The sequence below is a fragment of the Ornithodoros turicata genome, unplaced genomic scaffold (assembly GCF_037126465.1).
Source record: "Ornithodoros turicata isolate Travis unplaced genomic scaffold, ASM3712646v1 Chromosome23, whole genome shotgun sequence".
In the NCBI taxonomy this organism is placed as follows: Eukaryota; Metazoa; Arthropoda; class Arachnida; order Ixodida; family Argasidae; genus Ornithodoros; species Ornithodoros turicata.
The window spans coordinates 2169228-2192051 of record NW_026999342.1 but is presented as its reverse complement, the minus strand read 5'-3'; the positions used below and the strand labels follow the sequence as shown (position 1 = coordinate 2192051).

The following is a 22824-nucleotide window of genomic DNA, read 5'->3' as shown; positions in this document are numbered from 1 at the left end:
TTTATTCGGAACCGCATCAGCCAGCCATTAAAGGAGCATTAAAGTGTTATCCAACATGGCCAAAAACTGCAGTCATCTTGTAAAGCACTATGTGAAAAGCATTCCCACAAAATATTTCTGTCCGAAGTTGTTTCACCACGGTGCAATTAATTTAGAAAATCTCTGCCGCAGTGACAGGCCGGAGTGCTCCAACTGCAAACCACACCCACTCTACTGTGACGTTGGTGGAAGAGAGCCCCTCATTCGTTCGTAGGAAAAACCGTCTGCTACGAACATTGCGAGCTGTTTCTGTTGACTTCTATTCTTTATATGATTTATATCACGTTTTCTAAGAAAAACAAAGCATATATGCAGCCTGAGAAAATAAGATTACGATCGCAAGAGTAATATAGCCGTGGCTTCTGTGCAATCTCACAATTCACAGTAGCACAAAGCAAGCGATGGCGGCGGTATTGTGGCGCCACCTGTTAGCCACTGAACCAACTGCGCGGTGAAAACTGTCGGACAGGCTGCACACTGTCGGTAAGCACGGGGTTTTCGCTGTACAAGCGCAGTTATTTTCGGGCTGCAGCCTGAGAAAATAAGATTACGATCACAAGAGTAATATAGCCGTGGCTTCTGTGCAATCTCACAATTCACAGTAGCAGAAAGCAAGCGATGGCGGCAGTATTGTGGCGCCACCTGTTAGCCACTGAACCAACTGCGCGGTGAAAACTGTCGGACAGGCTGCACACTATCGGTAAGCACGGGGTTTTCGCTGTACAAGCGCAGTTATTTTCGGGCGGCACCACTCGTTGTTCCCGTGTTGTCTGCTGTCCCAAAAAATCGTGGTTGTGTCGTGCACAGCCTTCAAATCCTCCGTTTCGGACATCACGTAGCCGGAGAACGCATGGCGTCTCAGAAGCGGTAGCAGACGCTCCGGCCTGCGCGATGTTGCTCACCTCGATCATGTGATCCCAGCTCCAATGAGGAGCGTCCTTTCCACTCGCGTCACATAGTGACGCGCGTGGTGGCGCTCATCACGTGCCTATCGTGAAGGCGAAGGAGGGTGTTTCACGCACGGGATGTTCGGGGAGCTATTGCAGGCGTCCCAATTTCGATACGGTTGCACTAATTGTGGGAAAACTGTTTTCGACCGCCGAACATTCTATACTGACCAAGAACAGAAATAAAGTTGTGGGCCTCTAGACTGCTCCTTTAAGCTGCTTCAAGTATTTCTTTTTCGCTCATTGTCTGGGATGTTTTGAGCATACGAGAAGCTGACAGAGTTTGCAAAGCTAAGTATGAGCCTCGTGCGTCACCATAGACTGGCAGTGTCTCATTTACAAAGGACAGAATGCGGGCGCATCAATATTGCAGTGTGGATTATGAACTTCATTTAGTTTGCTTCCATTGCGAACGCATACGTTCCATTCTTTAGGTTGTCACATTGTGCCCCGAGGGTCGGGTAAGTTCAGACGATTGCGACGTTTAAACATCAATGCATTGTGTGTGTGTGTGTTAGACGAAGTCTACGGCTTTAATACTCACAGGTCGGAAGCCTGAGACCCCTAAGAACGCTTCTATATATTTTTTTTCAAACAGAAGTGCTAATAAAAATGTCGTTCAATTGTAAATTTGAATCTCATCGTGCCCACTTTACCGTAAATATTTTTTTCGTCTTCAAAACCAGCAAAGCTAGGGAGCCTATGTTTTGTACAAATCTAGATAGCTAAATACACGAAGAGATTGCGAACTTAGTTTGACATAGTACACTCTAACCCCAGTGACGGATAGGTGCCGTCTGATCAACTGGAACATTTTTTTTTTAAATGTGCCACATGACTTCAAGGGTCACGCGGTGCCTGCGAAAGCTGCAGGTGCCATGTGCCCCCTGAAGCAACTGGTACGACATCCCTGCTGACGCCAGGAGCCACAGTGTACCGGACGTATCGAAGGGTTACGTGTACCCACTAATACGCGAAACACATTGCGCCTCTCGAGTTCCCTAACAGAAAAATTACCTCCACGCTTCGCAAAAAAGAAAAAGCAAGGAAGAAAATGCTCCAAGTACATCGAACATGAAATACCAAATTTTATTGGCTTGCACATACCTTTAAATTGCATCCAGTACATCATCATTTGCCGAATGGAAAGCATACACGGTTCACTAATCCCAACACACACATATGGAGCACACGTTGCACGGACACACAACCCATCCGATGATCCGATGCACCAGGCAGTCCTCCAAACGCCGAACACACAATCCTCGAAACTTCGAACAGGCTGGTACTGAAAGCTCAATGAAGACCCTTAGTCGAACACGACGGTTCCTCAAACGAAATGGCCGAGGAACAATTGTCCAACAATTGGCAACAGACACCAATTCCATGTGAAAAGCAGTTGCAATCTTTCACGCGTATGTGTGACCGTTGAGACAGGAAACAGCCTGTAAAGAAACCGAAGTGAATATCACGCTGGTATTGTTCCAACGTTAATGCTGGAATAGCACCCCATTTTGTAACTCACCTCGTCGCAAGGGATACAGTCCCACGGTCACCTATAACGAAAGAATACAATTAACCTCGCCTGTAATGTACATCGTCGCTTCACCGATGCAGCCGATCCTCTTCTGCCGCCATTTGCAATGCGTCCACCGCCTGCAACAGAATGTACTTCGATTGTTAAACACGAGTAAAACGCAGGCGTCGTACGATGCATCGCAGCTAGGTTGGCTTACCTTAACCAAACATGAGACCTGTACTTAAAAAGCAAGGTGTTATCCTTCTCAAAGGCGAGGTTGCAACGCAGACAGCGTCAAGAAAGCGGGAAGCGGGAAAGAACGTACTGCGGGAGAATACGTTGTGCCGTGTCACTCCTCACCGGCGGAGCGCGGAACAACGTAGTACGCTCCAACGAAGGCACGCGTATTCAGCCGGCACACGCATTATTCAACAGGCACACGAGTACAAGGTTCAGGAGACACACATATTATTCAGCGGGCACAAAGCCGTTTCATACCAACGTGACGGCCTTGTACCTGCTGAAATTTGGCGATGAGGATCGCTGTGCTTGCTATTTGATAACCGTTACGGCTGCTTCCAGACGGTTACGGCTGTGTACCGACTGCACTTTCTGAGGGAACTTTTTTAACTGGCACATGTCCGTCACAGGATTTAGAGTGTAGACTCGTAAACAGCCGCTGCATTCATGACGAGGAAAATAACTAGAGAAATTCGCGCCTTTTTTGCGAGTCTACACCACATATGCATCAGATGACTTTTTTCCCCACCTTCAAACACATCCACCTATAGTTATCACGTCAAATGAAGCGAGCAGGTACAGAAAGGTTTCCTTCCTGAAGTGGCAAGTTCATCGAGCCGTAAGTTTCTGAAATGGCATGCATCAAGCAAAAAATGTCACGTTTCGCTCTCCTTACCCCATTTGCTTACGGCGTGCAAGTTAGTGCAAATGGAACTATTTCAAACAACGCTGTTTTGTTCATACCAACATACGACAGGTCCTGTTCATTCCTCTACATTATTCTTATTCATTCGTCTATATATTTTTCTGCTTAGTTTAAACGTTCTACATCTTTGGTGAAAATTATTAACCCTGAGACAAGGACCATCACAAACACATTCTCGATGCACATCGAGACACATCGTCTCTGTGTTCCTTGTGTCGGGACCGGGGTTAATCATTTTCATCATGAATAACCAGTTAGCCTGCGTTTTGCCTCTTATTCACGTTCTAAATATTGTTTTCTGCTAGTTTGCAGCAGATACTGCAGGAATTAGTGATCGGATGCATGCAGGTTTGATAACGTTACTATAAATTTGCAAGAACGTGTATCGGAGTGCATTACGCAGTGGCCCGCACGAAATAAATGGAGGAATGTCGTTAGTGCTATCGTTCGTTATTCCTACTCAAAGCTCCGCATCAGAGTAGTATTTGTTCAGGTGGATGAATTCTTAATGCAGACTTTATTGTAGGTGGTGTGGCTATTACTGCTGTTCGTCGCGCTAGGCGTAACGTCTGGAGATTTGTAAGTATTTTTTTTTTCAATATTGTTCAGAATGTTGAGTTAACTGCCTATTTCTTACTCTTTTCAGTTTAACGCCTGCACTGTTCGTGATCTCGAAGACCCTACGCATGTCTCAAAACGTAGCAGTATCCTCTTCTGATTGTCATTTGCTCAAAGCAATTCGATATGCAGCATCAGTAAAAATTTTTCCCCTGTTACTACACATATGTGCAGATAACCCGAATGCAAAAGCAGAAATGATACGTGATACTTGATCTGCAGGATCATCATCGAAGCAACTCTACTTGATAGCGGCGAAATGTATTAATTGCATAATAACTTTATGACACATGACACGCATGTACGATCATGAGTTCGAAAACAATTACAATGAATTCGATGTGACTGATTTGTGAAGTTAAATAGCTCAAAGTGTCTAAAACCAACAAACATTAGAATGTAAATGTTTCGTTCATAACAAGCTGAATGCTCCTTAACATTTCAACATGGCGTCACTCTACTTGCTTTTGGCAACGGATCGCCTGACATATTTTCCTCCCTTGCCGGTATCAAACAGGGATCCTACGAAATGGTCATCGGAGGACTCATCGGTAAGACAAACACTACAACCTGTTGTTCCTCATTATATGGAATTTCACTTGATCAATGTAATTCGTTGTATTTCTTTTTAATGACGTCTTGGGAACAACACGATATCTAAAAGTACACCTAAACTGGTTCGTGCAGGCGGTGGAATTTTTGTGACTACCGTAGTTGCCGGTTCCATATTTTTGACGCAACCATTCAAGATGGCCGGGAGACCTTTCTTGAGGGACTGTTTCTTCTACACCACAGCTGCATCGTGGACGTTCTACTCCTTCTACATGGGCTCTATTTCACTGACGACCGCCGTTGGTAAGTTCTCATAATTTTCTGCTGAATTCGAAAGCAGCACTCGAAGCGATGTTGTTTCTGTTTTTGAAACAGAAAGCACCACCAACACTGACTGTAGATCGCAAACTGATATTAATATAAATGTGCAAGTAAAGTGAACGCTTGGTGAACGCATGGATTGATGCGCTTAAAGTCACACCCTGCTTATCCAAATCCCCTGCTTCACTTGAAAATCGCACTTCAGGATAGCAAATTCGCACAGAGGCCCTTTCATTCATCCGGCAGATTCAAGCGAAAACTAAAACTCTCGCACGATTCCCATGATTCTGTATCACTTTAAGGTGCAAAGTATATGAATATGTTCCCCGTTATTTTCATGGATTTTGTTGAAACTGTTTCCACTGTAGCGATAAGACTTCGGGATCTTGCGCTGCATCGTGGCAGACACGAGAAAAAGTATGTTGCGAATATTCCGGGTTGCCTCGAGTTCGGTTTCACGCGAGAAGATATGCATACTTATGTTTACGTAATCCCGAAGCCGAAAGTGACAAGTTGGTTACTTTTGCACGTTTACCGGCAAAGCTTTGATGAGTGAGACTTTGCGATCTTCAGATACGTGCCATCGGACAAAACAGTAGCTTCCGGTTGTTTATTATTCCATACAAAACGGATTGCCCCTCAGCCCATACAGTTTGCACAAGCAGGGATCACACCAGAGTAAACGCTGCTCTGAGAGTGAGCAACACTGTAAAAATGGCATGGGCGAAATGTCGCCATTGCAGATGTATGGAGTAGAGTGATATCGATATAGACAAATTGTTCCCTGTGTTGGACCACGGTGTAAGATAAAGATCTTTAAGATCCTAAAGATATCTTTATCTTACACCGTGTGTTGGACGCACGAATGTCGATAGGCAATTCGGGACAACCGAGCAGAAAACAAATTGTAATAGAGCGGTGTTCCTCTTGCACAAAGCAGTATCAACAGAAAATGGCATACCAATATGAGTAAAATAAACGTCACTTGATCAACGCAGCGTCATGACGATATCTTGTTCGCCTCCCATTGTTCGTACGTAAAACCTCAACTGGATGTACAAGGCCGTGTGTGTACATGTTTCATGAAGCCTTTTAGGACAGTTTGGTTTCAACTTTCCCATGCAGTGACATAAATATCGCACAGGACTCGCGGTATGAAAATAAGGGTAAAATTTTGAATGATCTGAACTCGTCTTGTTTCTTTGCTAGGTTTCATCTGCTTGTACTCCGCTTACATCGTGCTCGTTGTCGTCAGCGGCTTCGTCTACCAAAGGTTCCTCAACAATCAAAAGAAAGACGATAACGAGAAACGTACTGACTGCAAAGCGGAGAAGCTGGAGAAAGGCACGTGATTGGTGGCTGTAGAAAAGACTGACGGCTGTATGAGGCGCAGAAACCCGCCGCTACGCTCTTGGCAGCTGGTGCCGTTGGATTACCAGTCCTTCCAGAGGGACCTACTGCTAGCAGATGGCATCGGTGTTTCTGGTTCATCATACAGTCGACAGAGGACCCACTATTTCCTTCCTAGCTTGCGGTCTAGAGTTGTAAGCTCTGGCTGCGTTACTTTGCATGTTGTCCGGGTTTTACATTTACAAATTACTCAATACTATGCGATTTGAATTGCAAACTTTCTGATAGTGTCATTCTGTCGACGAAAAATTACAATAATCCTAGAAACAGCCTTCAAGAACATAGCCCTGAAAAGAATCAATGAAAACTTGATTCTCATGCCACTACTGTTATCTTATGTTTGAACGTGATGTCACGTTTCTTGCCGTGTGTAAGTGTGTTTGGAGGAGAGAGGCGTAAACAAAGTAAGAGAGGCGGACAAATGAAGTCATTTCATTGCGAGCAGAAAAACACAGTGTTAATTTTCTGCTGGACTGCTGAAGGGTTGTTATGGTGGGTGGCTCAGCAGAGCAGCATTAGCACTGTGCTAGTAATAGTCTCGCTTTAACAAGCTTGTAGTTCTAGAATAGGCCGAGTCTTCTCTCCCTGCTGATTGTGCGTCATCATGTCCTGCACTTGAGATACACATTTGGTACCAAAACATCTCGCATAAAACGATTTTTTTTTCAAGTACGTCTAAGTGCTTAATCAGCGGAACTCTCTATATCACAGAATAATGTCGTGTATTTTCCTTCAGCTTGGGTATTTAATCCGAATCCACCGTAACTCCTTTATTAGTTGAAACAATTTACACTGAACCCTTTAGGATTCATCAGAAGGTCGTTTTATTTCGAAATCATCAACAAATGTAGAATGTACCAACTCCCGTAGCCTAGGCCAACATATATAATACAGGCCTCAAAGCTTCGCGGTTTCCCCAGTTGGCCGCGTGTGCAGGCAGTGGCGCTCGTTCCGTGGCCCAGATTGATGTCGGCGTTGTTGGGAACGACCTATTTGTATGGTGGCTTGCGCCAGGTTACGGATTGCCCGCCGCATCTCTCGTTTTGAAAAAAGAAGTGATTTCTGGAAGGAGGGGTGTTACATGATCGTGAGGTATGCGCGTGTGCGTGTCGCTTTATAGACTTCTCTCTTGTCTTTAATATATATGTATTTTGATGATTTTGATGAATAAATCATCGCGTATTGATGGGGCAATAGCCTGCACGTAGACGTGCCTTCTCAGTGAGGAGGAAAAATTGGCACCGACTTTATTGAAGTAATTTTGAGCCATTTCATTGAATTTATATTATTCTTACACTGTGACAGAACAGGAGGACAAATTATACGAAAATAATATTGCGAAGAATATGAACTGTGGGAGTTTCGACTGCCAAAAGCGTGCATCAGCAGTTTAATTGGCACTACTGAGCAAAACGTAGAAAAATACTCATTTGCCCCTCTAAAACAAAGCTATACTAACAGTGGTTATTTGCAAATACGTACGACACATACATTCATATTTCTGAGCTATTGACATGGAGTAGCAGGTACTGCTTGCGACACGGTTGTCTGGAATCTGGATATCATGGTTCCACAGCGTCCTTCGGTCCCTCACAAAAATGGGCTTTCAAAACAAGTAACAAACAGGTACATCAGAATTTATTCTTTGTGTTTATTACTCGTTTTAAGTAGCCACTTTTATGGGAGATCGAAGGATGCCGTGGAATCATGAAATCGAGATTTCAAACAACCGTGTAGCAAGCAGTACCTACTACTTCATGTAAATAGCTCAGAAATATGACTGCATGTGTCGTACATATTTGTAAATAACCACTGTTAGTATAGTTTTATTTTAGAGGGACAAATGAGTATTTGTCTACGTTTTGCTCTGAAGTGTCAATTAAACTGCTGATGCCCGCTTTTGGCAGTCGAAACTCCCACAGTTCATATTCTTCGCAATATTATTTTCATATAATTTGTCCTCCTGCTCTGTCACAATGTAAGAACATAAATTGAATGAAATGGCTCAAAATTACGTAAGAAAAGTTGGTGACAGTTCTTCCTTCCCACTGAGAAGGCACGTGAAAATGCAGGCTATTGCCCCATCAGTACGCGATCATTCATTCATCAAAATACATATATATTAAATACAAGAGAGGCGCATATAAAGCGACACGCACACGCGCATACCTCACGGTCATATTAACATCCCTCCTTCCAGACGAGTCGTGAATGCAATCGTGGCACTAATCTATATTACAGTTGAGAGATCACTTCTTTTTTTCAAAACGAGAGATGCGGCGGGAAATCTGAAACTTGGCGCAGGCCACCATACAAATAGGTCGTTCCCAACAACATCCACATCAATCTGGACCACGGAACGAGCGCCACTGCCTGACGCGGCCAACTGGGGAAACCGCGAAGCTTTGAGGTCTGTATTATATATGTTGGCCTAGCCGTAGCATAGTGGTTAGGACTACCACTTTCCACGCCGATACCGGGATTTGACGCGGGTACGAATCCCCGCACCGTCCGTGCTGCCAGGGGTTTTCCGACGAACTTTCCGGACTAATGTTAGCACAGGTCCCCCAGAAGTCGACCCTGGGCGCATACTAACCCCTACTTCTTCCTGCTGTCCATGTCTATACGCCACTCATAGCCACAGTTGCTTCGCGGCTCTAACACGGAATTAAACAACAGCAACAGATAAATTAATGATGACGAATGCAGTTCTTCGAACCGCTGCCATTACTCACGAGAACAATTTGGTTTCGAAGCAATCTCTTTGGGATAAATTGAATTACTTTCGGTGATAATAACGTATTGTCCCTTTGACTTTCCCCGTCTCTGAACTAATAAACTTCTAATTAATCAAAATCCTGTGGCGGCATTCCCCTCCTGGTGTGCACAAGTGAATGCAAAAAGTCTGAATTTGCGCTTCGTGTAAGAATTTTGTATTATAAAATTAATCGATGAAACAGTAAAATGTGCAAAAGTTTTCTGTAATCAGTATTCGAGTCAATATTTCTCTCTCACCCTGCCAAATCTGCGTTGCTGAGCTACTCGACCAATCTTTCAATTTTCACCGGCTGCAAAATTCTGATCCATGCGAAATTCCAACTCGTGCACCAGGTATCAGAGGTAGCAGAAGATAAACATTACAGTGATTTGTGCATTCATGTATTATTCACTGTCACATAATTGAAGGCAGAATTCGTCAGCAGATAATTTCAGCTCCTTTTTGTCTCACCATTCAAGTCAAGAGCATTGTTAACATCCTTACGCAAGTCGATTAGTCGTCGCATTCGTCGGTACGCTTTTAAGCGGCAGAATACTGAAGATACGGTAAATACCGTTATTGTAAAGAATAACCAAATATTGATGGATATACCTATTGTGCAACAGAAGGCTATGCAGCCAATAAATGTGGAATCCCAGGCACGGTGACTTTCATGGGGAAGCCTATTATTGAGGTATCATATGAGGGAGCGCAAACATTAGACCTCCGTTTAGTGTTGTTACGGTAGTTGCGTTGTTGTAGTACTCTAGTGCGTTGGTCTTCTCCTGCGATGCAAAATGTTGACCTTCTGCATATTTTTCATGGTCCCGTGATGATCTCTAGATATTATACTGTAAAAGTTCAGCGAATATATGAGAAGTCGAGTTTCCACAAAAGGATGCGCAATAGCCATTAGAAGCCATGTTTGTCTTGTCCAACATAACTCACTACTTGATACTGTTCTTGCAGCGACAAGTATGAGGGCTTCACTGCACTGTTGTTATCTCAAGTGCAGGAGCTGTGCTTTAATCATTCCAGTTTTCTGTTTTAGGCTCTGCAGAGAAAAGACAACACTCGCTCTGCCGACGAAGGTCGGTTTATGACAAAAAACTTGACAAACAACCAGGTAAAACGTACGCTAACACACATGCCAAAACATTCGCTTAGGTCTGTCCTTGCAAGACATACTCATCCAGCATAAAAAGATTACGAGAGGGACGACACAAAGCCACGCGGTGTGTAGTTACTCGCAAACGGACTCTGGGTCAATTACGCGCTGTGTGTTCTTGTCTCGCCTTTCTCGATTCTCTTTATGGTGGACCACATTTTGCTCGGTGTTGTCCTTCTTTATGCGTTTTTTTTTATGCTGAACGCGGAGTAGGACACAAGTGAACTGATATATTATTTTTCTCCCAACAGGAGAGTCCGTAGTTGCTGTGAAGAGAGTGTTCAAGAAACGTCTCCTCTTCGACGATCCTGAACGTAGCTATGTCGTGCCATTGGGTGAGATAGACCTTGACGTTATTAGTTAATAGTGTTAATGGAAAATTGGAGCGCCTCGCAATTGATATGTGTGGGAAATGCTACGGAACATGTAAACGGGATATTTATATACATTCTTAAGAGTTCTCCGAAACACTGTGTGTTTTGTTCCAGCGTTCCGTTACCTTAACGTTGAAGACAATCCGACACCCGCTCAAGAACTAAACAACAACAATGAAGCAGACCCAGAAGAAGGCGTCTACTACATAAACCTCGGCATGGACAGCAGGGAGGAGGAAGTTGACGGTAAGGCGCTGATGCCGGCGCGTTATAGACGATTTCACGCTGTACCATTAGCAACACAAACACTAATGGTGTCGTCAGCTTGAAAGCTTTCCTTGATGCCGACTGGACAAATAGATAATATGGAAGAATGCATTTCCATCGGGAAACCATGTCGAGACTGCTTTGGAAGAAGTATCACAATGCATTAAATCGACACGTGATACTTATCGTGTACTAAACACAAAGCAGACGATTCTTCGCTGGTGACCTTTGTGGAAATTTCTTCCCACTCTCGTGGCTATGCCTGCCTGTCACGCCGTTTAGGGAAGAAGCACACAGCAGCCCGAGCAACAAACAGCAGAGTTTATTGCCTTTTAAATCAGCTCTCCGCCGTCTTACGTATAACCAGCTAAACCGGGCTCAGGCAAAGACGAGTTTTCACTGAAATACTTCTCGGCCCCGCCTACATATGCCTCGGGGTCTCCACCAGGGAACACCAAAATAGAACGTTCTATAGAACTGATAAAGCCCAAAGAAAACAGTCACCAGTGAATAACAGCAGGTAATTTTTTTTTTTTTTTGTCACTGGAATCCAACAGTTTTTCCCACAGCTTCTACATTATCCTTCCAATGAGTAACGCGTAATCTAGTTATGTTCAGCTATCCAAATACATCAAAATATTTCTCTATGTGGATAAATCCAAATCATCCTACACGCAATGTCAAACGTAGTAGTGTGTACTAGCTTCGACAATGTCGCTAGAACGTGCATAGCGTGTTTGTTGAAATTTACCTTAGTAGAACGCATCAAAGGGAAAGTTCCCAAGGATTCGAAAAAAAAAAAAAAAAAATAGGTGAGCATCATAGCGAACACGAACCACCCCCTGGATACCGAATACAACTACCGAATACAACATTCGTATTCATTTTGCGCGAGTAATGAGTAATGTACGCGTAAATGATGACAATAGCAAATCGAAACCGAAATGTGAAGAGCAGAAACCAGATCTCCATACTACGGCGGTTCGTCCGGAGGAGGAAACAGTGACGTGACCCAGCGTCGTCTGCTTCGAAACTTGCACTCTCCTTTGCGTTTTGAAGGAAACAAAAAGGACGTCCCATATAGTTTCCGTTTCTGTCGTGTAGCGAATCTCTTGCCACCACCACTCATGCAACTTATTGGGCCGACCATTGTGGCGTCGAATGCAACGGTATAGAAGCGAATACGCTTTGGAAAAAGGTTGTATCCTTCCAGAACACGAGCAGGCCAAATGGAGCAGCGCCGGGAAATGGCGCCGGATGATGTCAGCAGAGTGTTGCTTTCAGTGCCCTCTCGGTTTGCAATAAATTCGTTTGAATAAAATCTGCGAAGTTTTGGAACGAGATATTTCGTACACATGTTCCTGACATCCCAAATGTTACGGATATTCCACAACCTTTGTGGTGATTTCGTGGTGGAGTTCCACTTTAAAAACAAGGACGGCAGTGTTCAACTAAACTCTTATTTATTTTTCAATTCAACTCAAGTCTGTAACATCCTGAGATACGAAGTCAACCTCTAACGAGGAATATGCGATGGAAGCCATCAATAATTTCTTCCGTAAGCGCTCCAGCCCTTCTGAGTCTCTTCGAGGAAAAGTCTGTGGTCGTTCTGTACAGATATGCACATACGCGCCGAGGCTCCGCCCTGCGATGACGTAAGGGATGACGTGCATGTGAAGACGGGTTGGACGCCTGCCGTGGCGTGAGACGAGGTTGGAAGTATACTGTCTAGTCACAGATCACAGCCCCCAGCCTCCATCTCCAGATCGTCTTCTCCGTTATTATGCGTTAGACTCCGTAGAGGAAGAAAGACCGAGTCGACCTGCTAAGAGAGATGTTTAATGCACGAATACCAAGTGCAGACGACCCACTCGCAAGATAGGCCGTCCATTTCACAGCATTGTTTCGTAACATAGAGTAATGTAGTTAGTAATTAATGGAATTAGGCCAATGTAATCAACGGAATCCGATTCCACTGACTTTGCTATAGGACCTTGTTCCTATACAAACAGGTTCATCTACCAACGAATCTCTGCAGTGGACGAGCTTATGGGTGTTCTCTCACATGCGTTTGTTCTACTGAACTCATATCAATCAAAGCGGATGGTCTCTCTAAAATATTATTGCCCTGACACAAAAAGCGTTGTGGTGAAGCTAAGAATGGTTCAACGTAACACAGGAAAAAATCTTCTAGAGAGCAAGAAAACAGAAACAACATTAATGCGATAAAAATATTGATACGTGAGGAATTTCTCAACCATTTCTTGTCGTTATAGAGTAAAAAACCGGGACTGACGTAATCGAGGGGGGAAAACGAAGATTGTGTGGAGAAACAACAATTAACGTTTCAAGCGCTTTCATGTCGTTCCTTACCTCGCTACTCTAATTAGCGTAATGTTTGTTTTAATATGGAAACAGTTGACACACTGGCGATAACCGTGGACAGCCCACGTCGTGGCTCCAACCTGGAGAAGCTCCATCTGCAGAAGATTGAGAAGAAATCGTCATCCGTCTCGGAAATTGTGCTTCTTGCCCTTGGTTTGGATGACTGGTTTCAGCAGCCCATCTCCATCCGACTTATGTGCATTTTTAAGGTGCCACATTCTCGCATATAGAATATGTTCATTATCTGACCTTTCACTTCTTTGACAGAGCCCTATCTATTTCATACTGGCGATCACAACCCCCGTGGTGGATGTGGTGAAGCCAAAGAACAACTGGTGTCGTCCCCTCAACAGTTTGCATTGCGTTACGGCCCCTGTTTTTGCCAGCCTTGCTTCTGGATGTAAGTGTCGTCTTCTCGTGCTATGAGCAACACGACTGCATTGTCATAGGATCGACACAATTTACTGTAATGTTCCGTTTTGAAAAGAAACGCTTAATCGCTACCGTTACAAAGGGAAGACGGTACATCAGAGCTACGGCAAGCATTTGCAAAGTCCGACGTTCAGAACGAAGCCGCGTCTATAATATATCTACATGCACTTCTATTGTGAGTCTTATTATTGTTTGGCGCCAGCTGTGAGCGTGAGTTAAGTGAAGATCAACTTCCGTGCAATCTACAATGCGTTTCCTGATTACGTTCCATTGCACGCATTTGAAAATTGATAGCATTAGTCCAATCACGTTATACTTCTAAAAGCTTTTACGAGAGTGCTACATGGCTGGAATAGGCTGACATGCCAAAAAGGGATCCATAACAGAGGCAGAGCGAAATATTGTAGAATAACTTAAGATAATCTGTGAAGGAATGAGGACGGATGGTTTTTGGTGCTGTAGGTTTTGTTCTTTTTCTCACATAGTTATGAAATACTTGTGTAAGATGAGTAGTAATTTGTAATAAATCCAACTTTGATGTGTCTGCAATAACGCGCAACTTACAATTTGAAAATGACAGTCATATGGAACATACACCCCCTGGAAGGAAAACAATGTAGCAGAAAGTGGCGGGATCCAGAGTAAAGTAGGAGATTGCCGTCTCGGGCACGAATGAAGAAACTCGTCTTGGCTGGTAGCGTTGCCAGTTGGACCCCTGAATCACGGGTTCGTGAACAAATGCACATGGCAGTGAAGAGATGATGGCACTCTTGATTCTTGCGTGTTCTCATAGTTTATCATTTTGAGTGATTGTTATTCCTGTCCTCACCGTGCTGTAACGCGTATATAAAACTTTATTCCACGTGCGTACTGTGCATATTCCGCAAATTCCAAAAAGAAGAGCCACACACAGCAAGAGAAATACGTGCGCTCTCCGCCCCATGCAAGAATCCGCCTGTTTTCCGTAGTGTCCCGAACCGGATGCGTAGCTGGCTCCAATAAGGACCAGGAGAGCTAGAGCACATACCTCCTCTCATTTCTTCGTTCCAAGGAACATCCTTCCTTGTTTACGCTTTAATAAACGTGACTCAACTGGAGTGTCATGAAAAGCTAAGAAACTCAATACAGAGTGTGTCACGTAAGACTGACCAGTTTTCTGAAATTCGTGTTTTGTTTTTCTTTCGGAAAAGTCGTTGAATATATCTATTCCCGATGGGGCCTACTCAAAGGTGGTGGTGTACCAGTAATTAGTGAAACCTTTAATTAATTATCAAAATAGGTTGACCACAGAATTGCAAAGTTGTAGGCCTCAACCCTGAGGAGTCCCGTCCTCTAGAATTGAAACCGCACCGCTTTTCTGTGCTCTAGTAAAATAATATGCGAAAATGCACACCTTTCGAGCGTTGCGCGGATTTTTCGGCCGTCTTTTCATATCCCCTTCTCGGCGTCACCGTCTCTCAAATGACGTCAAGCTGTTCGTCGACTGATGGAGCACCCCTCTCTGTCCGCTGGAGGGGGTGTGAGGGGAAATAGTGATGCCATTTTCAACCTACGTTATAGCTAAAACGCCTCTCGAAAGCCGATTGCTAAGCTTCCAGACTTTCCAAAAATCACGCAAAGAACAAAAATGGAATCACTGATTCCGTCGCTCGATAAGTGTGGTAGTACGTTCTCACAGGCTCCAACAAAACAAAATAGCGGTATCGACTGGGACACTAGGAGGTGGGGGTGCTTCATGCTTTGTGGAACAGCCTGATGACAGTTGAGAAAGGGTGATACCGAGAGGGGGATAGAAAACATCGGCCGCCAATTTGGCGCAACGCTCGAAGATTGTGCATTTTCGCATATTTTTTTACTACAGCACAGAAAAGTACTGAAATCTCAATTCTAGCGGACGGGACTCCTCAGGGTTGAGGCTTACAACTCTGCATTCTGTGGTCAACCTATTTTCACTAATTATAAAGATTAACTATGAAGGTTAATTAACGTCTCCACTAATTACTGATACACCGCCACCTCCTAGTAGGCCCCATCAAGAATAGATATATTTAACGATTTTTCCGGAGGAAAAACAAACCACGAATTTAAGAAAATTCTGGTCAGTTTTACATGACGCATCCTGTATACAGATATATGAATCGACACGATTCTACGAAAACAGGGATTTGTAGAAGTGCTTTGATAATTCGTGGACACATCACGACGGCCAAGGTGCACACAACTTATGAACGCTTTTCCCACTTTCCAGTGTCAACTTAACAATGCCTACGTCTCGCGGTAATCACATGCAGTGATAAACGATCTCTGTGATACGAATGTTCGCCCTTTCGAAGAGAAGTGTATTCTAAATGTGTCACACTGCCATGCTGTTAGCTGTGAAGAGAAGTCCTACTCTGCCATGGCCTTTACTAAGGTCCCTTGTTTCGAGGTATTAACTCGGGATGTTGAACTCCAAACTGGTAATAACCTCTATTGGATAGTATACCAAGCACGAAATTCAGAATGAGCAATGCGCCTGGTGTAGTTAAAAGAGTAAATGTGGCGACATGTACAAGTAGCTGCTATTGCATGTGGTAAGTTGTACAGGTTCATGTCCCAGATGGATTTTCATTGCCACTGATGCCTATCTCTACTGCCTCTACGCATGCAGATGGCCTCGAAATGATCAATGGTGTGGTTCCTGTTTTCGTGCCTCTTGCTGCCGTGGGCGCGTTCTTCGGCCTCGTCGTGTTCTTTACAACGACTAATGACGTCCCTCCAAGATACCACTGGGCTTTCTCCTACGTTGGTTTCCTGGTTGGAGTAGTGTGGATCTATGTCATTTCAATGGAGATTGTGGTCCTTCTACAGGTGCGTAAATTTATGTGATACACTGCTATCGTCAGCAGTTTTTTGCTGTGCTGCGTTTACAACGCACTGAGGTCAACGGGGTACATTTTAGCGCGTATTCGCTTAGTTATTTCATATGCCTTTACAAAAGGAAGTGAGTATTTTTGGAAGAAAGAATTTTTTTTTATTCGAAACAGATTTTTTAATCAAAGAATCTGTGAGAACAGCGCCGATGCTATCTTGGCAGGACTGTAATGCGGCCAGGAGGGCATCCTGTACGACAGGGCATGCAACTAGTGGACGACTAATTAGCTAAGATTCAATAATCAACTTAGTAATGAGATCTTTTCTGGCAAATGCGATATAGCAGAATTGGAGCCAGTCATTATTCAGATCAATTGTCCTTATTGAACACCCTCTGAAGCGAACGTACCTTGAGACGTAAATTGATGCAAATGATATGTAAATTGCCAAGTTTCGCTATGCAAATGATCCAAAACCAGAACTATGCACTTTTCGAGCGCGGAAAAACGCGACCTTCGCCTTATCTGTGTCGAAGAGCGGCCTATCTTGCTAACAGATTAGCGCCTACTCCAATCAGCCCAATCGCTCCAAAACACGTAGCCCTCTCACGTGAATTGCATGTCGCTCTTTCAGCGCTCGAGTAATGCCTAGTTCTGGTTTCGGCCTTTGCATAGCGAAATTTGCCAATTTATATCTCAAGGTACGTCCGCTTCTAGAAGTGTTTGATAAGGACGATAGATTTGATTAATGACAGGCTCTAATTCTGCTGCCTACAGAAAACACCTAATTAATAAGATAATTATCGAATTTTACCTAATTAGTCGTCCAGTAGTTGCATATACAGTCCGACAACGTGTCCGAATGGCCGCATAACCAGGAACTAGTTCTGCACACTCTGTCCGGCTCTACAATAACTACACTGTTCCTGTTCCTTGTGTATATATCTTCTTATTTTATGTATATGAGACTGTTTTATAACCATTACCGACATTTCGTTTCTGTGTGGCCCTCAATGATGTGCTCTTCGGTCAATGCGGCCCGTGACTCGATTTGAGTCTGAGGCCTCTGGTTTATGTGGACACTTGAACCCCTAAGGGTGGGTTCACACGAAGGACGCATCCCCGGGATAAGTCCGCGGCGGGCGGTGACGTCACGTGGACGGAGAAGTCCCCGTCCCCGCTGAGCATTCACACGGGACGAGGGATGGGAGCGGATAAGTCCGTCTCCAACAACACTTATCAGGCTGCGTGAACCAGTTTTCTCACTTTTCTGCACTGTGGTTGAACAGAAAAAATGACATTTTATACGTTGCGGTACATTATTGCACCTCTAGCATTCCACAATGGAGGGAACCACTGCACTAGCGAAATAAAAAAGAAACTGCTACGTCGATGACAACACACATTTCGCGGTCGCCGCCTTTGCGTACGAGCAGTGTTGCCGTGCCGTGGAATCATAAAATCTCCACTTCGTTGAAAAGAAAGAACTCAAACTGCACTGAGTTTTCAGCGAAGGAAACAGACAACTGTGAGTTCTCGAGTCTGGACACGTAGTAAAAGCTATTTACAGTACAAAGCGACAAATGCATATGCAAAACCTATCATAATCATAATTTATCTGTTACTGTTCTATCGTGCAATAAGGTCACATTTCCACGCCGTGCTATAGTGGGTATCGTATTTGGAGATCCGCTTGCTCGTAGCAAAACCCTCGTTTTCCCCATTTTTTCTTGCTTCGTGAAGACCCGTACAAGATTCCTCTCTTTTATTATGCTGTTCTTCGAATACCCTCTGCTTCAGCGGTCAGAGCTGTAAAACAGCCAGTCCAAAAAAGAAAAAAAAAGTCAAAAGACGCTGCTCCATCCTCAAGTCCCCCGCCAACACGGGGACCGTTTGTGGGTCGGAGACGAATGGTCCGCGGTGGGATTCCGGTCCTCCGCGGACCGGAGAAGACGCACATTTTGATGACGTAGGCTGTGACGTTTACACCATCCGCGGACTTATCCCGGGGATGCGTCCCTCGTGTGAACCCACCCTAAGGGTAGTATTGTTCTCAAAGTACGTGACCAGTAAGAGTTCTAAGGTATTTTCTTTTCACATTCAACCAGGCCGTTGGAATGGTGTTCAACATCAGTGATGCCATTCTCGGACTTACGATCCTGGCCTGGGGAAATGGGCTCTTGGGTAAGAAATCATCTTAAACTTCCGCCTCTGTGACATACTTCCCTCTGTGCTATTTTGCACAACTTACTTACCACCATCTTCCCTTTGCATACTCGTCTTCTATTGGACAGATTTCTTGGCGAACCTCAACATTGCCAGGAAAGGCTTCCCTCGTATGGGAATTGCAGCTTGCTTTGGAACGCCTTGCCTTAGTATCCTTTAGACACGTTCAAAGTCACGTGCTTCCCCTAAACTCGAAGTCTTGGGATCCGCTGAATGGCAACCTTCATACCTAACTGGTGTTTCTCTATCTGTAGAAATATATTCTTTAACATACTTGTAGCCCTCCTTTTAGGTGTTGGAATTCCGACGTTGATTCAGCTTGCAGGAACAGGAAATGTCTTGGTGGTAAGAAATCTATTCTTCTCACGCATACAGGCGAATTCTCTTGGTCTAACCGCTCAATTACCACGTAGTTAAAGGGGCCGTTTGCTGCTGTCCAAAGTGTAATTGTGTTCGATAAAAACTAAAATAGAAAAATTGTGCGCTCCATGGAGAAGAACAAACTAGCGCCGACCAGGAGTGTGGACGAGAAACATTCCACTTCTGCGTGCTTCTGACCATCAAAGATGGGTGGAGGCGACAACATTCTAAATTTTTCTCATTTTTTGCGCTGTATGCATTTTACAACGTGTGTGAATGAACATTTATGAGCTATAAAGTGTCAAATACCACCAAATTTTAATACAACTCGGGTTTGCTTGCACATTTTGGGCTCCACGTCCTGCTCAAGCCCTTTTTGCACGTCTATTCGATCAGGGACCGGAACAAATTTATTACACATAAGCCGATCGACTAAGTTCCGCAGAGACCTGTTTCTTATTTTATTGCAAGCCCCACAAGCATCATGAAACATGTGCAGCCCACATAGCTTCAGTTAAGCCAACTTGTTCAGCCCATAGTTAAGTGGCGATTCTGTTTTAGTTTTAGTTTCTGCCTCCAATGCGTGGAATTGAAATTCCACCTTGATGCGCATCTTCTAATTAAAATTCTTTTTTTCATGGTTTTATTCAGCTTCACTACTCCAAGATCATCACTGTCCTTTTCTCCTCCCTTGCGGTGAGCCTTCTGTCATCGGCGATCACCAACGTAGTACTCCGGTTCAACACAAAGCGTTTCTACGGAGTGTACCTTCTTGCTTTGTACTTCACATTCCTCGTCGTTGCTGTACTCGTGGAATCAGATTTCCTCTGAATTTACCTCATTTCGCATGTACCATGGTTAAGCAGCAACGGTAAAGCGTCTACGCGCTTTTGACAGCGGCACGAGTAAGTGACATATAACCAATACGTAGATTAAGCACACTGTTTTACCTGGTTTTGGTCAGAAATGGTACTCTCCCGGACATGTGGTCCTGCAATGAGGTAAAATACCAAAATCACTGCATGCCCGTTTTGTCGCTGCAAAATGATGACGTCTTTAGTGTTGGCAAACTTTCTAAAAACTCCCGACTGGTTGTGAGGACTATATGTTGCTACCGCAAGTGTGCCGCAATGATAATAGCTAAGAATTGCAAGTAACGAAAAACTTTAATCAGTCTCGATAATGAATAGCCACTGACACTATGTAGTTTTCCGCTGCATTGTTTTCCAAAAACTTTACAGCGAGCACAGAATTCATGGGAAAACACAAGACGAATTTACCATTGTTGCTGAAGCTGTTTGAAACCGTTTCCGAATGTTCTCAGCAGCGAAGGCCAATGTAATTGTCATTGCCAGGTTAGTGACAAGACGTAGTTGAGCTAACGTCAGCAAATCTGAAAATGATCCTCTCGAAACCTATCAATCTTAGTTATAGTCAGGGTGTCGAACGAAACCAGAACCTGAACCGAAAGCCGAATTAACGGTTATTTGTAGCCAAACCAAAACTCAACCTATAAGCGAAACTATTGGCGCCATGCTGGAGCGGAACCGAAACTGCTATCCCAACTGGCGCTATTCAATTTAATCCCAGTGCTTTCCAGTTTTATCCAAACTGTACTATATATGTACAATCGACATAACTAAACACCTATTGTACAATGATCTGTACGATATTGTAAATGGTAATTGGTCATCGGCTCCGTAACGTTTTAAGAACATACACTACGTCCCCTTCTACACTCTCTAAAGACACGAGTGGCGGTTGCGCTGTTTTTAAGCAGAAGGTAAGGTAAAGTAATCGTGGTAGATTGATTGATTGTATGGAACAGAGAATAGGTTACATAATGTAATTGGAGTAGATTCACACGTAGCATGGCATCGCTGTTTGGGTCGCTCATGATCAATCACAACGCGTGATGGAAGTCATGCGTTACAGGCTGGTTGGCGCTATTTGAAAGAATGAAAGTTGTCTGCGATTTGTTACGAAAGCAGAGCGTATACGTTTTGCTTACAATTAAAATATGCGGAAAGGTGTCAAAGAAGGGTACAGCCCCGTTCTCACGTATTTTAACGCGTATAATTCTCGGCTGATCTCTTCGTTCTTCGCCCCTCGTTAGTGACGCGCATACAACCAATTGACTGAACAGGGCTTTTCGTCTCTCTTCTTTCTTCCGCGAGATCAGTGGCTTAAACATGCACACCGAATGCCTACGGGCCCTCTCCTTTATCTGTGTCAGCAGCAACCTTGTAGAGTCAATGCTCTATAGTATTTGGGACCCCGGTCTTGCTGGGAATCCCATAGATCACTCACTGGTGACAGATCGATGGTGAATCCCATAGACCATCTGTACTAGACTGCCTTCTATGTAAACCCATCCTTAAAAAAACATGAGCATTGAAATCTTCTTGTCTCCATTCACCACAAAAGTTAACACAGCATAAAGAAATGTAGGGCAGTATATGTACCAATAACGCCTGCCGCGATATTCCGCTGCAGGCAAGTTTATAGCTTTGAGCCGGTTCATGAACAGAACCGTTTCGAATTACGTGGCATGAACCATTATAGATGACTTCTCGAGCGGAACCGACAACGTTGTCGGTTCAAGTCTTTCGTTATAGTTAAATAAACATAATACAAGTTGATTACTGTAATGCAACCACGACGGTCACACGTTGGTAACGGGTACTGAAGCCCCAATGTTAATAAACTCATCGTCATTCACTGGCCGATCAGCGTGTATCCTGCTTATAGGTCAGAAGACACATCAAGTTGCCCCTTAGTCGATGAAACGTTTCTGTGGTGTTTTTCAAGATCTTGCGTAGACACTGCATGATATACAGGATGTTTGCTCTAACGTGTCCATAAATTATATTTAAAGCGAGTGGTACTTTTCTGCTACTTGAGTAAGAAACAGGTACTGCTTCCCTAGTAGCACCTGCGTCCTAGTCAAGTAGCTGAAAGTTAGCGCTCGTTTCTTTTTTATCGCTCGCGTTAAATAAACTTTCTGGACACGTTAGAGCAAACACCCTGTATAATGATCATTTAGTTGCACGATGCAAGACCCCGCAACATTAAATGTCGTGTGTTTTTATGCAGAGAGATGCAAGGTGTATTCTTAATTTAGTTGTTGTATGGTTCTGCCCTTTTTGTGAAATTTTTCTGAGAATGCTGTTTCTGGTAATTGAACTTAAGTGTATCCTTCGGGCTGGCGTTTCACTTTGTCATTGTACTTATTTAATTCTTGTATTGCCAATAAACGTGAATTATTGACAAGTTGCTCTTTTACTGCCTTGTCTGCTGACAAATAACGAAACGAATGTGCAGCACGCATGCATGAGTGGAGTCACATACCTCCTGTACTTCCAAAGAACAGTCTGGGAACGGCCACCAATCAGTGCTGTACTCAGAGACGTGCAGTATCTACTTGCTTATTTGTTGAACTATAACCATGAGCAAGATTCAGAGACAAACCAGATCAGTTGATGCCGGAAGCCGCCACGTGGCGTATCGAGGATGAACTCGCCCCCGTCCCTCTCCCCTCTGTCCCTTCGTCCAGGTCGTCGTACACGCCCTTTCCGATATTCTGGTCTGATAAAGCCTTGCTGACAGAAGTATTTTTGATCCTTCACCAGAGATAACCTCTATCGGAT

At 44.0% G+C, this 22824-nt stretch overlaps 1 protein-coding gene across 2 annotated transcripts in view; it reads left to right on the top strand.

Annotated features, from left to right (window-relative positions):
* The window catches only part of LOC135373286 (mitochondrial sodium/calcium exchanger protein-like), a 30140-nt gene extending 7693 nt beyond the window's left edge, over positions 1-22447 (top strand). Inside the window, exons 3-17 of one of the 2 annotated variants that reach the window (XM_064606515.1) lie at positions 3978-4030; positions 4098-4156; positions 4519-4620; positions 4757-4924; positions 6152-6286; positions 10162-10236; positions 10530-10613; positions 10767-10898; positions 13338-13513; positions 13572-13704; positions 16387-16586; positions 18697-18772; positions 18883-18963; positions 19095-19159; positions 19826-22447. In XM_064606515.1, coding sequence (XP_064462585.1) covers positions 3978-4030; positions 4098-4156; positions 4519-4620; positions 4757-4924; positions 6152-6286; positions 10162-10236; positions 10530-10613; positions 10767-10898; positions 13338-13513; positions 13572-13704; positions 16387-16586; positions 18697-18772; positions 18883-18963; positions 19095-19159; positions 19826-20005 — 1719 coding nt within the window. In that variant the 3' untranslated portion in view covers positions 20006-22447. The remainder of the gene's footprint in view (positions 1-3977; positions 4031-4097; positions 4157-4518; positions 4621-4756; positions 4925-6151; positions 6287-10161; positions 10237-10529; positions 10614-10766; positions 10899-13337; positions 13514-13571; positions 13705-16386; positions 16587-18696; positions 18773-18882; positions 18964-19094; positions 19160-19825) is intronic. The other variant, XM_064606516.1, reaches the window with a different exon arrangement.
* Positions 22448-22824: the final 377 nt, after the last annotated feature.